Here is a 14,224-nt window from a genome sequence, read left to right on the forward strand (position 1 = left end):
TAATTATGGGGAAAAAGTTGTTAGGAGAAAGAAATTCATTGGAAGGGACATATCCATTTCTGTGAACCCAATCTGTGGAATGGTGTAATCTGGGAAGGAAACAAAAGAATGGAAGAGGGATCAGTTTTCACAAGATATGTACCTCACCTAAATATATACCTCAGTTTCCTCAACCTACCACTGTATTGATCTCTGTTTAGTGAGCATCTATGTGCCAAGCACCATTCCAAACACTAAGGGCAAACCAATGAACAAAACACAAAAGTTCCTTCTTCATGGAGCTTCTTTTCTAGTGGGGTGAGACAAATAGTGAAGGCTTCAATGCTGGATGAGAGTATGCACTGGCAGGCTTACTATTCTCCAAGAACTGGGCTCAGGACAGAGTTTCTCCCCTTATTTATTTACCTAAACTCTGATTTATTTTGGGGTTTGCACCTATTGGCTAGAGATGAAGTCTAGTCTAAGTTGTTTTATACTTAGATTTATGTTTCACTACCTAAGTCACTTTTAGAAGGAGACATAATTAGGAATGTGAAGAAGAAACAAAACAAAAACAGTCTTTTCCTGTAGTCAAACACTATCTTTTCTATTTCCTCTCCCTCAGTTTTATAATGACTATGGTGACATTATCAAGGAAACATTAACTAGAGCAAGGCAGATTGACCGAAGTCATTGTTCCCGAATCCTGCTGCTGAGCCTCAAGCAGGTACTCCCTGGTGCCTAGAATCCCTCAAATCTATGACGTGCCCTCCCTATAGTTTACAGACTCTCTGTCCACCCCCAGCCATTTAGGATGTGAAATCCTTAAGAGCAGAAACTTTCTGATTTATTTTCACTGTTGTTTTACATGACAGTCTCCTACTACTGGACGCATAGAAAGTTTTTTTTAATCCTCACCCAAGGACATGTTTATTGATTTTAGAGAGAGAAAGAGAGAAACGTCGATGTGAGAAAGAAACATTGATTGGTTGCCTCCTGTACACACCCTGACTGGGGAATGGACCCACAACCTTTTGGTGCATAGGATGATGCTCCAGCCAACTGAGCCACCTGGCTAGGATTGAAAGTATTTTTTAACTGACAGGCAGTTTCTAACCCAACTCAGTAGAAATTCAGCTATTAGTTGGGACTTAGGAGTACCAACAATAAAATGATAGAGGATTTCTAATTTATAAAAATCTGTTCTCTTTCAGCTTCCTTTGGTCACTACAGACATTTTTATTTATTGTTACAGAGCAGGGGTGAAGGCTCTCCCTGCTGCAAAGGTCAGGGGTAGGGATAGTGTCCTGGGAGGAAAGAAAGAGTAAAAGTAGTGGACAACATCCCAAGCCCTTTAGAATTTCTAGGCAAAGAAGGAAATGCTCTATTTCCACCTTGTTCCTCCCTCTCCCAAATGTATCATGTCTCGTCGAAACAGTTGTATACAGAACTGCTGCAGGAACAGGGACCCGAGGGCCTGAATGAGCTTCCAGCCTTCATTGAGATGAGGGACCTAGCCCGGAGGTTTGCCTTGAGCTTTGGACCCCAGCAGCTACAGAACCGTGACCTTGTGGTCATGCTACACAAGTAAGCCAGTATTAGTTGGAAGCCAATGTTCTTGATTTTTTCTAAGAGGGCTAAGCCAAAGGCTGTGTATAGGGAGAGCTGGGAGTAAGGTCTTAGAGGGAGGATAAGAATGTTGAGAACGAGTCAGGTTGGCAGGTGGGTAGCTATGGGAGACAAGTTGGGGACAGGAGGAGGGTATACTTGGACAGCCCTGGGATGGAAGTGGGAAGGGACTATCTTCCTAAAATAATTCTGCTCAACCAAGGGAAGGCATCAAGTTCTCCTTGTCTGAGCTTCCTCCAGCGGGCTCCTCCGCTCAGCCCCCAAATCTAGCATTCCTGGAGCTACTTTCAGAGTTTTCCCCCCGACTTTTTCATCAGGACAAACAGCTACTGTAAGTTATGGATGGATGGATGGGTGGATGGGTGGATGGGTGGATGGGTGGATAAAGATGTGGATTAGGGAAGAAGGGGATGGTGAGGGCCCAGTAATTATTTCAGCCTTTTCATCCCACCTCTTGCTTAGACTGTCCTACCTGGAAAAGTGTCTGCAGCGTGTCTCCCAGGAACCTGGCCATCCATGGGGTTCAGTCACCACTTACAGCCACTCCCTTAGCCCTGTAGAGAACACAGCAGAGGCCAGCCCTCAGGGCTACCCCCACTCCAAGAAGAGGCGCATTGAAGGTAAAGTTCTGTGCATGTATGTTGTGTTTACAGATAATCAGGATCCCCAGCACTGCTTCCTTTATTGCCACTACCTGGATAAGCAGCATATGGTCTTTTGCCTCCTTCAAACTTTTGCCTTCAGTTAAATAAATATTTCATTGAGCATCTACTATCACTAAGGGCACTCATTTTTGTCATGGTCTATTTAGCCAACTTAAAATTACAGACCTCTTTGAAAAACCAATTTGAAACTAATGATAAAACCAAAGATTGAACTAAGACATCTACACTTGGCGTGCTCTTTCCTAACATTTTATATTCTGTTATCTTAAAAATTTCGAATATTTTTACGCAACTTTCATGATTTTTTACCTTCGGATCACTACCTGTCTTATGCCTGTTTTAGACATTTCATATCAATGGAATCATATAATCTGTGGCCTTGTGTGTTCTGACTTCTTTAACTCAGCATAATGTTATCCGTGCGTTAGCATATATCAGTACCTCATACCTCTTTATGGCTGAATAACATCCCATTGTTTAGATAGGCCACATTTTATTTATTCATTCATCAGTTGGTTGATATTTGGATTTTTCTACTTTCTTACTGTTATGCACAATGTTGCTATGGACATTCATGTACAAGTTTTTGTGTGGACATATGTTTTCAGTTCTCTTAAGCTATATATACCTAAAAGTGAAATTGCTTGATCATATGATTACCCCATGTTTAACTTTTTTAGGAACTACCAAACTGTTTTCCAAAGTGCCTTCATCATTTTACAATCCCAACAGCAATGTATGAGAACCTCAGCTTCTCCACATTCTTTCCAGTACTTGTTATTGGTCTTTTTTATTTTACTCGTCTTCTAATGGCTATGAATTGGTATCTCATTGTGGTTTAAGTTTCCATTTTCCTAATAATTAATGATGTTGAGCATCTTTCATATGCTTATTGACCATTTGTTTGTATATCTTCTTTAGAGAAATATTTATTCAGATTCTTTGCTCCATTTAAAATTGGTTTACTTGTCTTTTTATTGTTGAGTTGTAAGAGATCTTTATATATTTTAGATACAAGTCCCTTATCAGATATGATATCCAAAAATTTTCTCCCATTCTGTAGGTTGTCTTTTCATTTACTCTATGGTATCTTTTGAAAACAAAAGTTATTAATTTTGATTAAATCCAACTTATCTAGTTTTTCTTTCATTGTTTATGCTTTTGGTGTCGTATCTTAAATCATTGTCTAACACAAGGTTACAAAGATTTACACCTATGTTTTCTTCTAAGAGTTTTCTAGTTGTAGCTCTTACATTTAGGTCTGTGATCCATTTTGAGTTAAGTTTTGTAAATGGTGTGAGGTAGGGTGTGTCTTTTTTTAAAAAATATATATCTATTGATTTTAGAGAGAGATAGAAACATCAATTATGAGAGAGTGGTCATCAGTGGGCTGCCTCCTGCACGCCCCTGACTGGGGATGGAACCTGCAACCCCGGCATGTGCCCTCACCAGTAATCAAACTGTGATCTCCTGGATCCTAGGTTATGCTCAACCACTGAGCCACATCCGGCCAGGCGAGTGTCTTCTGTATACCACCTAAAATTATCCGTTATTTCGCTAGGAAACTTTTCATTAATCAGTTAACTAATAAATATTTGTTAAGGACCTACTCTGTGCAAGATACTGTATTAGGTGTTTTAGAGAACTTGAAGGATCCTCAAGCAGCCTGCCATCTAATAGGAAAGAGAAAATACATTTATAGAAAATCTGAATTATGAACAGTCACCAGTAAATGATAATTTTGTGAGCATTTGAGAATTGACAGATAAATGCTAAAGAATTCAGGGAAGGAAGTTATCATTTTAAGTTTAGTTGCTCTCTGAAGGCTTTACGAAGAATATGGAATTTAAGCTGGAGCTTGAAAAATGGGTAAGACTCATATAAGCTGAGCAAAGGAAGAATGAGTCTCATGGGTTAGCAGAATCGCATAAGCAAAACATAGGAAGGTATACTTTACGCAAAGCACATGGATGTATTGATTGATTTGACTAAAACAGAGGGTTTGTAAAGGTAGGATGATACTAAAAAGGTTGGTCCCATTGTTCATTCAACAGATATTTATTGAGCACCATGTGCTGGGAATACAACAGTGAACAAAAAAAGACAAATACCTCTTTCTTTAGAGTCTCAAGCAGTGGTATGTACTTTGGCAAAAAAGCAAGAAAGAGGATTAGGAAATACTGATAAGATGAGGATTGCAGTCTTGCAAAAAGTGATCAGGGGAAAGCCTGCAGAGTGTGTGAAGGGTGGGCAAAAACCTAAAGGAAGTGAGGGAGGGTGCCTGGTGTATATCATAATAGTATATCAGAGGGGCAGTCTAAAGGTCATGATAGGAGATGTGTCTGGCATGTTCAGGGAACAGCAGAGACCAGTATGGAGAGTACGTAGGATATGGAGAACAAAGACATTGTAGGAGCCCAGAACATACGAGGCAGAGTCAAGACAGGACTTTACTTGGAGTGAAACGAGAAAACATTGTAGAAATTTGAGCAGACGAGTGACAAGATCTGCCTTATGTTTTAAAAGAATCCTTCTGGCTACTGTGTTAAGAATTGACTAGAGGGGCAAGGGTAGAAGCAAAGGAGCCAGTGAGGAGGCTGTTGTAGGAGTCCAGATGAGAGAGGAGACAGGATAGACTGGGGGGAGGGGCAGAGGTGGTGAAAAGTGGTCAGATTCTGGATATATTTCCAAGATATCACTAATAGGACATCCTTTACAAACTGGATGTGTAACGTAAGACAGAGGAGTTGAGGGTGACTCCCAGGATTTTGGCCTAACAGTTGGAAGTATGGCATTGATAGCAACTGAGATGGGGAAGGCTGTGAGTGAGATCAGGGCTTCGGTATTAGCAATGTTATTACAGGTGGACATGTTAGACAGACAGCTGGGGATAGGAATCTGGAGTTCAAGGGAGAAGCAAAAGCTGAGATGAATTTGGGACTTGGTATTTAAAGGTGTGAACCTGAATGGCTAAGGAAGCCAGTGAAGGTGGAGCAGAGGAGAGGCCCAAGGGACTGTTGCATTACAACATTAATAGGGCTGGGGAGATTAGGAGGACCAACCTGGGAAACCAAGTTTTCCTCTCTGGGTATGGCTCTTTCCTGTTGTCTGTAGTCCTACACCTAAACCAGTAGCAGCTCACTTTCCAGGTTATTTTTTTTGTGCCAGCATGGCCATAGGAAGGGAGCATAATGGGGGTGTGAATATTTACCATTGACAAATATTAATTTGATTCATGATTTCAAATAGTATTACCTAGGTTTTCTGAGATATTTTGACTTCTTTTTCCTCTGTCTTCTCAGATCTCTGTAGGAGAGAGGTTCTTAACTAGGTTCTTCACTTACCTTCCTATCAGCACTACACTAACATTGCAATCATCTCTTTTTTTTTTTTGAAAATCCAGTATTCCATTTTTCTCTTCTTCCCTACCCCTCACTCTTCTTTTTTTTAATCTTTATTGTTGAAAGTATTACAATATCCCCCCTTTTCCCCATTGATCCCCTCAAATCTGCATCCGCCCTCCCCCCCCCCCCCCCCCGGCCTTCACCACACTATTGTCTGTGTCCATGGGTTATGCATATATGCATATATATTCTTGGATTAATCTCTCCCCACCCATTTCCCACTCCCGCCTTCCCACTGAGATTCATCAGTCTGTTCCATGCTTCTGTGTCTCTGGATCTATTTTGTTCCTCAGTCTGTTGTGTTTATTAGATTCCACATATGAGTGAGATCATGTAAAACTGAATCAGGAAGAATCAGAAAACCTGAATAGGCTAATAGCAACAGATGAAATTGAAGCAGTAATAAAACTTCCAGCAAACAAAAGCCCTAGCCTGATGGCTTCACAAGGGAGCTTTCTAATTCTTTAAGTTGTAAGATTAGATAGTTAACTAAAAATTTTTCTTGCTTTTTGAGGTAAGCCTGTTGTGCTATGAACTTCCCTCTTAGGACTGCTTTCACTGTGTCCCATAGATTTGGCGTTGTGTGGTCATTTTCATTTGTTACCAGGAAATTTTTGATTTCTTTCTTGGTCTTATTGATAACCCATTCATTGCTTAATAACATGCTATTTAGCCTCCATGTGTTTGAATGTTTTTGAGCGTTCTTACTGTAGTTGGTTTCTAATTTCATGCCATTGTGATCTGAGATGCTTAATATGATTTCAGTCTTCTTGAACTTGTCGGGACTTGTTTTGTATCCTAACATGTGGTCTATTTTTGAGAATGACCCTTGTGCACATGAGAGGAATGTGTATTCTGCAGCTTTGGAATGAAATGTTCTGTAAATATCAATTAAATCTATCTAATTTAGTGTGTCATTTATAGTCACTGTTTCTGTGTTGAGTTTTTGTCTGGAAGATCTATCCAGTGAAGTCAGTGGGGTGTTAAAGTCCACGACTATGACTGTATTGCTGTTGATCTCTCCCTTAAAGTCCTTAAGGTTATTATTGATAGGTCCTTATTTATTGCCATTTTAATTCTTTATGCCTATGTTTCTCTCTCTGTTTCTTCTTCTTATAGCAGTCTCTTCAACATTTCTTGCAATGCTTCTATTTCTACTTCAAATTACAGCAGTCCCTTTAACATTTCCTGCAATGCTGGTTTGGTGGTGCTAAACTCCTTTTAGCCCCCCCTTTTTTTTTTTAATTTCGGAAGCTGTTTATTTCACCATCTATTTTGAATGATAGCCTTGCTGGATAGAGTAGTCTTGGTTTCACATCCTTGTTTTGCATTACCTTGAATTCCTTTCTGGCCTGTGGAGTTTCTGATGAGAAGTCAGCTGACAGCCTGATGGGAGCTCCTTTGTAGGTAACAGATTGCTTTTCTCTTGCTCTCTTTAAGATTCTCTCTTTGTCTTGAATTTTTGGCATTTTAATTATGATGTGTCTGGGCCTGGGCCTCTTTGGATTCTTCTTGCTTGGGACTCTCTGTAGAGGCCTCCTGAACTTGTGTGACTTTTTTCTGGACCAGGTTAGGGAAGTTTTCTGCCATTATTTCTTCAAACAGGTTCTCTGACCCTTGCTTATTTTTGACCTCTCCTGGCACTGCTAAGATGTGAATATTGTTCCATTTCATGTTGTCCCACACACAGCTCCCTTAAACTGTCCTCCTGTTTTTGAATTGTTTTTTCTTTTTGGATCTCTGATTGAGTGATTTTTTCTACCCTGTCGTCTTATTCGCTTATGTGATCCTCAGCTTCCTCTGATCTGCTGTTAATTCCTTCCAGTGTATTCTTTATGTCTGCTATGTCACTCTTCATTTCTGACTGATCATTTTTCATAGTTTCCATATCTTTTTTCATGCTGTTGCAATCAGTATTCTGAACTCTATATCTGATAGATTGCAATTAGTATTCTGAACTCTATATCTGATAGATTGCTTATCTCCATTTCATTTAGCTCTTTTTCTGGAGACTTTTCTTGTTCTTTCATTTGGGGCTTGTTTTTTTTGTCTCCCATTTTGGCTGCCTTTTTGGGTTTGTTTCTAAGTATTAGGTAGGCCTGCTAGGACTGTCAGTCTTTTTGGAAGGTCTCTGGTGAGGCCAGTGTCAGATGCTGTTTGTGCCTGGCTTTGAGTACCCTGTATGGAGCTATCAACAACCCATGGCTTGAGGTCCCCTCTGTTGGGGTCAGATGCATTTGGACTGGACCAAGATGCACACTAAAGTCTACTTTTCCAAGGCCCGGGTCCAGAAGCAGATCAGGCAAAGACTCAAAGCACTCTGAGATCTGCCTCTGCCTACAGGCTGGTTAATCTGATTCTCTTAATGAGCCTCAGGCTGTAGAAATTCCACAGGGCAGGGGGAGAGGTTTTCCAGCAGGGTGGGGCATTTGCTTCCCCCTCAGGCAAAAGCTGCTTGGAAGGTAAATGTCTGCCTGTGAAAGATGTCCTCTGCAGTATGGGGGAATGACTTGGCACAGGAATCCATAGTGGTGCCCTCTTAGCTCTATCTCCAGAGCCCACAACCCTAGGTTCTCCTCACACAGCTCCAGTCCACTCTGCCCTCCCTCTGCTGGAGCCCAAGGTGAGTGGCTGCACACAAAACTGTGCATTGGCTCTTTAAGAGGGTGCCTGCATTTCCAGTCATCTCTCCCTGGCACACAGAAACCCAGCTGCTTTTCACAGCCAGATGTTATATGGACACCTTTCTCAGTTCTGGTGCTCTTGGCTAGGAAGCTCAGCCTGGGGTTTAGTCCCCAGAGTCCTCAGTGGGAACCCCCCATAGCTGAGATACCCCTCTGGACCTTCAGCTGCTGCCTGTGGGAGCCCAAACAGCCCTTTCGCGCCTCCGCACTTCCGGCACAGTCTCTGTGCGGTCTCTACTTTTCCTCCTTAGTTATGAGGGTTCTCTTCAGCTCATCTTCAGTTGCAGTTGATTATTCAGGATGGTTTTTCTATATTTTAGTTGTAATTCCAGTTTGGTCCTGTGAGAGTGTCAGTGTAGCTTCCACTCAGCCTACCACCACCTTTAGTCTTCCCCCTCATTCTTCTATCCTAGCTTCAGGTCCCAAAACTCTATTGCCACTTTAAGCTTTTTCTTGCCACAGAAATCTTGAATGAATAGGACCTCAGATGTCTTCACTGATTAACTGAGACCTCTCAATCTTAGCGGAGTCCAGTCCTCTCTCACATTCGTGTTCAGATGTTACTGTCTATATGTAAAAAATATATTTATATTCCTTTCCATCTTATTTTATAAGCTGTGTAGTAAGTTTTTCTTAGACAAGTCCGAGATATACTCTCTCCTTTTTTAGGAAAGTCAGTTGATACCTTTATTGTTTTGGGGGATGGGGGTGCTCAGGAGCTCTTGGTGGGGCAGGCCTGCTTCCTCTTTCCCATCATGGGCTTCAGGCTGCACAAGATGGTGCCGGCCTTTTGGATTGTGGCCACACGTATACCCAAGCAGTACTTGTTCTTGCAGATCATGTGCTGGATGCTGCTCAGGGTGGCCTGGGCTTTCTTGTTAATGCTTGTCTGCACATAGGAGGTGTCCAACTTTCACTAGCCAGATCTTCACCTCATAGTGACCACCACACCTTTGCCGTTGGCTCCATACCCACTGACTTGCAGTGAATCAGCTTATTGTAGCAGGAGTTGCCAGACTTCAGAATATTGGGTTCAGTTCTGTGCTTATTCCTCTTTATCAGGAAGCTGGTGCAGTTCTGTATGACCATCCATTACAGGTGGGCAGAGATGGTGGCAGCTCCTCTCCCTGTGGTGACCAGAGATGGAAAAAGCTAGATATACTTCTAAAAGCCTTATTCTTTTAGTACATAAGGCTGTACATTAGTGCATAGGGCTACACTCATTTTTTAGTCAAAATGAAGCCATATAGGTTTTCCATTCCCTTCTTAACTTTTTCTAACCAAATCCTGGGCAGGTCTTGAAAAAGTGAAAACATCCGTGGCAGTACCTGGTCTACAGTTAACATATGTATCTGCTGCTTTGCAGGCTCCTCCAGGCAGCACAGAGACGACATCTCTTCATCCCAGGAGGAAAGCCTACAGCTGAACAGCATCCCAACAACACCCACCCTCACCTCCACAGCTGTGAAGAATAGGCAGCCCCTGGAGGGATTGGAAGAGATGGAAGAAGAAGGCAGCTCAGAATCAGAGTTTACCCAAGGGTGAGGGCTGAGGGGGAGAATCTGGGTGTCTGATTTCCCAGTTTGGTGTCTCACCATCTCTATCTTGCTGTGTTTGTTGTTCTCTCCTACAGCACTCCCTCATTCTTGGGCCCTTATCCAATCATTTTCTATTTTTTTAGCTTTACATTTTCCCCTATACTCTGAGCTTTTCTCCTCTTTAATGTTGGCTACCTTATCTCTTCTTTTTTACCCTTTACTTTTATTTACTGTCACTGATCCTACATCATTCCCAACAGCCAACTCCTTTCAGGCACCCAGAGGTCAAGGTTCTTGAGTCCACAGCATTTCCAGTCTCCATTCAACCCTTCATGTCCTGGTCTGGGTAACCGACTGACCCGGTGAGCTTTTCTCATCTATCTTCACTTCAGATCTGTTACCCACTATGAAGGGATTCTCCCCTTATCCAGTGCTTCTATGCTGATGCTTTTGGGAATTGTTTTAACTACTGAACACTTTCTTCCAATATAATGTGGAACTCTAGTATGTAAAACTGATGAGAATAGGGACTGCTCATTAAAGCAGGAGTGGGAACCTAGAGCCCTGCTCTACTGCTCACCCCTGCTCCCCTGAGGTGCCTTTGAGAAATTCTCAGGGGTCTTTAAAGAGCAGTTTGGAAACCTCTACTCTTTGCCACTGCCATCAGACTCAGCCTTATGGAAGAGGATGAAGACGAAGAAGAGTTAGAAATTCAGAATGAGTCAGGTGAAGAATGGCAAGATCCAGACAAGGTGAGTGGACCCAGCATTTCCTTCTCCCTCTAGAACTTGAGGCAGGTATGAGAAAGAGAAACTAGAGTGATTCTGCTCTATCAGTCCTGATGATGCCTTTGTTCCTGAATGTTACTTACGACCTTTTGAAAGAATCACAGATTAAAGGAGGGAGGTTTGTCAGTTGCTTTGCACTTTGCTAGGACTTTACTTTTATTAAAGAAATAGGGAAGAGAAATTTTAAAATACCAAAAAAGGACTGGGATAGCATTCCCCCTCTCAATCTCCAAATAAGCATTCTACCTCTGAATCTAAGAATTGAAAGGAGTTCTAGAGCTAGAGATAGAGGGTCATCTAGCCCAACCTTGCAGCCCATTCAGTAAGTCTCCTCATAGCATATGGGCATACATGGGCACTTGGGCACCCTGTCTTCCCTCTTGTGTCCTTAGAGGGCTGCCCTAATCCCTGTTCCTCCACTCATTCCCTTTTTTACACCAGCCTGACTGCTTTCCCGGGAGGAAATGCTGCCAGGCTAGTAGGAAAAGTATGATTCCAACACTTTATCAAGTTAGCTCTCTAATCCCTCTAAACCTCCTCATCTTTAAAATGAAGCTTTTACACAAAATACAAAATGAAAAAAATACAAAAAGGAATATAAACTGAAAAGGATTACATGTCTGCTGCTGTTATTCTTCTGCTCCCTTCTCTGTTCTTTGAGGAGAGAGAAAGGATGGAATAAAGTAGGGGAATGGAGGTCTTATGCTCAGAAGGAAAAACCAGACAATGACATCTTCAAACCAGAGACTAGAGAGCAAGGTGTCTATGAAAATCCTGTAGACTTTCCTAAAACCCCCTCAGGAAAAATTCCATTCTCAGGTTCCAAAATGGAATGAATTTTAAGGGACTCAGTCTACAAGTCAGAAGAGGAGGCACTTGTCTGATGACTTTGGAAAGTCTCGGCTTGAATCTCCTACCCACCTTGTTTTTGCTAATCTTCCCTCCTGACTGTTTCAGGGACCTACTGTAGCCCTTACACTTGTTATTGGAAAGGCAACTTTGTGATTGTTTGTAATGTGATGGGAGTAGGGAAAGACTTTTCTGACTTTGACCCCATTTTCTCTAGCACTCTTCCCCAAGTGAGCCTGGCCTGGACCTCTTAGATTCTTCAGAGCTGAACATTGAGGTGAGCAGCCCTAAAACAGACTGTGGACAGCAGGGTAAGAGGAGTTGTGTGTCCTTGGGAGATGCTAGCAGGTTAACTCGTGTATCTGTCAAACAGGTGGAAAGAAAGGCCACAGCCCATGGTCTGCCCTCTCAGCTATGTCCAGAACTTAAGGAGTAGCCCTGGAAGCAGGGCAGGAGGAGAGTTGTCATTTGTAGGACCTTGCAGTCATCTCTTTGTCCTGTGGTCTTTGGTTATGTCTCTGTGTTTGCCTTTCATCTTTCTCATTACAGGATTTCTGACATGACACTGCACCCCTCCCCATCTCCACCCACCACCTCAACAATATGACCACTTGGAAAAGGCAAACAGGGAAAGGAAGCAAAATGAACCATTACTTCCAAGCCCCACCCCTGGTCTCTGAGGCAAAGAAGAGGTGGGCTTTGCCTTTCTAACCTAACTTTTCTCTGATGATGTTGGCATAGTAGAGAAGCCTTAAACCCCATCCTTCCTAATGCACCATGGTTCTGTCCCTCTGTGTTTGAGCAGAGTGCCTATTTTCTTCTGTGTTTGGAGGGGTGGGGGCTTCACCTCAACATTTGAGAGGAGCACTGCCTCCCTGTGTTGAATGGAAAGAGCCTAAGTTTTTCTGTATTTTTAGAACATCTGTTCCAACCTCTTTTGTGCCCTAGTGATTAGCTCAATAAACATGTTTGCATCAGCTGGTTCCCAGGTGTGGCTTGAGATTGTTAAACTGATGGGGGTCAGGTTTTTGTTGGTGTCTTAAATGGTCCTGCCCAGCCCTATGGCCCACTGTGCAGATGTGGAACTGCACACACCCCAGGTACTTAGTATACTGGCTCTCAAGGATCTGTTGCTTAGTAACTGAGAGACTGGGTAGAGCAGAGAAGCTAGGGAGAGACTGGCTGCCTTTGAGTAGTTTACCTACTGATAACAGTTTAAACCGAAGAGGAAAGGTAGTATCCTGATCGGCTGGAGGATGGACCTTCCTGTCCCACCTACACTGAAGCCAGGCCAGTCCACATATCTTGGCATTCTTCATCTAAGGATTCTTTCCAGGGGTAATTTTATGTCCTCATTCCCAAAAGAGCTGTAATAACTTGAAATTTTATAGAACCTCAATAACTGAGAAATAGGAGTTAACTTAGAAGTTATTCTAAATGTCTAGCCCTGAAATCCAAGTCTTTGACATCACCTTCTTCATCGTTGCCTTCCCTAGCTAGTTCTCACCAAGACCTGTCAAGTCATTCTCTAAACTGTTTCTCTGATCTGTCTCTTCTCTCATTGCAACCATCATCTCTCACCTAAACTGCCATAAAATAACCTTTGGAAATTGGCCTCCTTGAACTCTGACTTGTTTGTTCTTGTTCTGCTTTTTGGAGCAGCACAGCCCCTCTGTTTCGTGATCAGGTCACTCAGCCAAACCCATTTCTTCCTTCTTCCCCTTTCCTCTCCCTCACTCTCCCTCCCAGATAAAAGCTAGAAGTTGGGTTTTTGAGTCTCCTTTTGGAAAGACAGCTTACCTTTCCAGAAGGAGAGGGCAGCTGATACATTCAGAGATCTTTAGCCTGTGTTTAATTGGAATAGCTCCAGGGCCTTATTTATGGGATCTGGGATCAGAGTGGGAAAGTTGAGGTGAAGATAGAGAGGTTACTAAGGATCCAGGAGGGGAAAGATTCCTGAGTTAAATGTCAACCAAGCTGAGGGTACTTCACAAGATCAAAAGAGAAACTTTGCAGCTCTATAAATGTGGAAATGTGTGTGCAGCCAGACAGCCCATTGTGGTGGATTGAGCTCCAACATCAGAATCTATGTGTTATGCCATGCTCCCCAAATCCTTTACCACTCTCTACTGAGAGGTTGGGTTCTAGGTTCTCTCCCTTGAATATGGGTCCTGTGATTGCCTAATATAATGTGGTGGAGTGATGCTATGCTAGTTTCCAAGCCTAGACCTTAAAGAAACTGGCAGCTTCCACGTCCTATTTCTTGAGATAATCGCTCTTGGAACCTAGTCACCATGCTGTGAGAAAGTCCCAAGCAGCCACATGGAAAGGTCATGTGTAAGTGTTAAGCCAACAGCTCTAGCTGAGGTCCCAGGCTACTTCCAGCATCAAGCACCAGACATGGTTCATATGCGAATCAAATAATTCCAACACCCACCTTTTGTCTTCCGCCTGAGGCCCCAGGCATCAGGGAGCAGAGACGAACCATGTTTCTGTGCCTTTTCCAAATTCCTGACCCATAGAATCCAGGAGCATGACAAAAGAGTGGTAGTTACACCACTAATTTTGGGGTGCTTTGTTATGTAGCACTAGTAACTGAAACAGAACCTTAGAGTCTTAAGACTCCAAATTTTGGGCATCTTTATCAGTTAAAAAAATTTTATATATGATATAAACATTTACTAGTTG

General features: G+C 42.5%; 1 protein-coding gene and 1 pseudogene across 1 annotated transcript in view; one reads left to right on the top strand and one right to left on the bottom strand.

Annotated features, from left to right (window-relative positions):
- The window catches only part of STAG3 (STAG3 cohesin complex component), a 29,237-nt gene extending 16,746 nt beyond the window's left edge, over positions 1-12,491 (top strand). The window contains exons 25-33 of the mRNA XM_016217742.2: positions 605-706; positions 1,418-1,566; positions 1,811-1,939; positions 2,071-2,228; positions 9,728-9,902; positions 10,160-10,261; positions 10,567-10,651; positions 11,754-11,813; positions 12,086-12,491. Coding sequence (XP_016073228.2) covers positions 605-706; positions 1,418-1,566; positions 1,811-1,939; positions 2,071-2,228; positions 9,728-9,902; positions 10,160-10,261; positions 10,567-10,651; positions 11,754-11,813; positions 12,086-12,094 — 969 coding nt within the window. The 3' untranslated portion in view covers positions 12,095-12,491. The remainder of the gene's footprint in view (positions 1-604; positions 707-1,417; positions 1,567-1,810; positions 1,940-2,070; positions 2,229-9,727; positions 9,903-10,159; positions 10,262-10,566; positions 10,652-11,753; positions 11,814-12,085) is intronic.
- Positions 9,074-9,585, bottom strand: LOC107540834 (large ribosomal subunit protein eL28 pseudogene; annotated as a pseudogene).
- Positions 12,492-14,224: the final 1,733 nt, after the last annotated feature.

Source organism: Miniopterus natalensis, chromosome 3, assembly GCF_054644295.1.
Source record: "Miniopterus natalensis isolate mMinNat1 chromosome 3, mMinNat1.hap1, whole genome shotgun sequence".
Lineage (NCBI taxonomy): Eukaryota > Metazoa > Chordata > Mammalia > Chiroptera > Miniopteridae > Miniopterus > Miniopterus natalensis.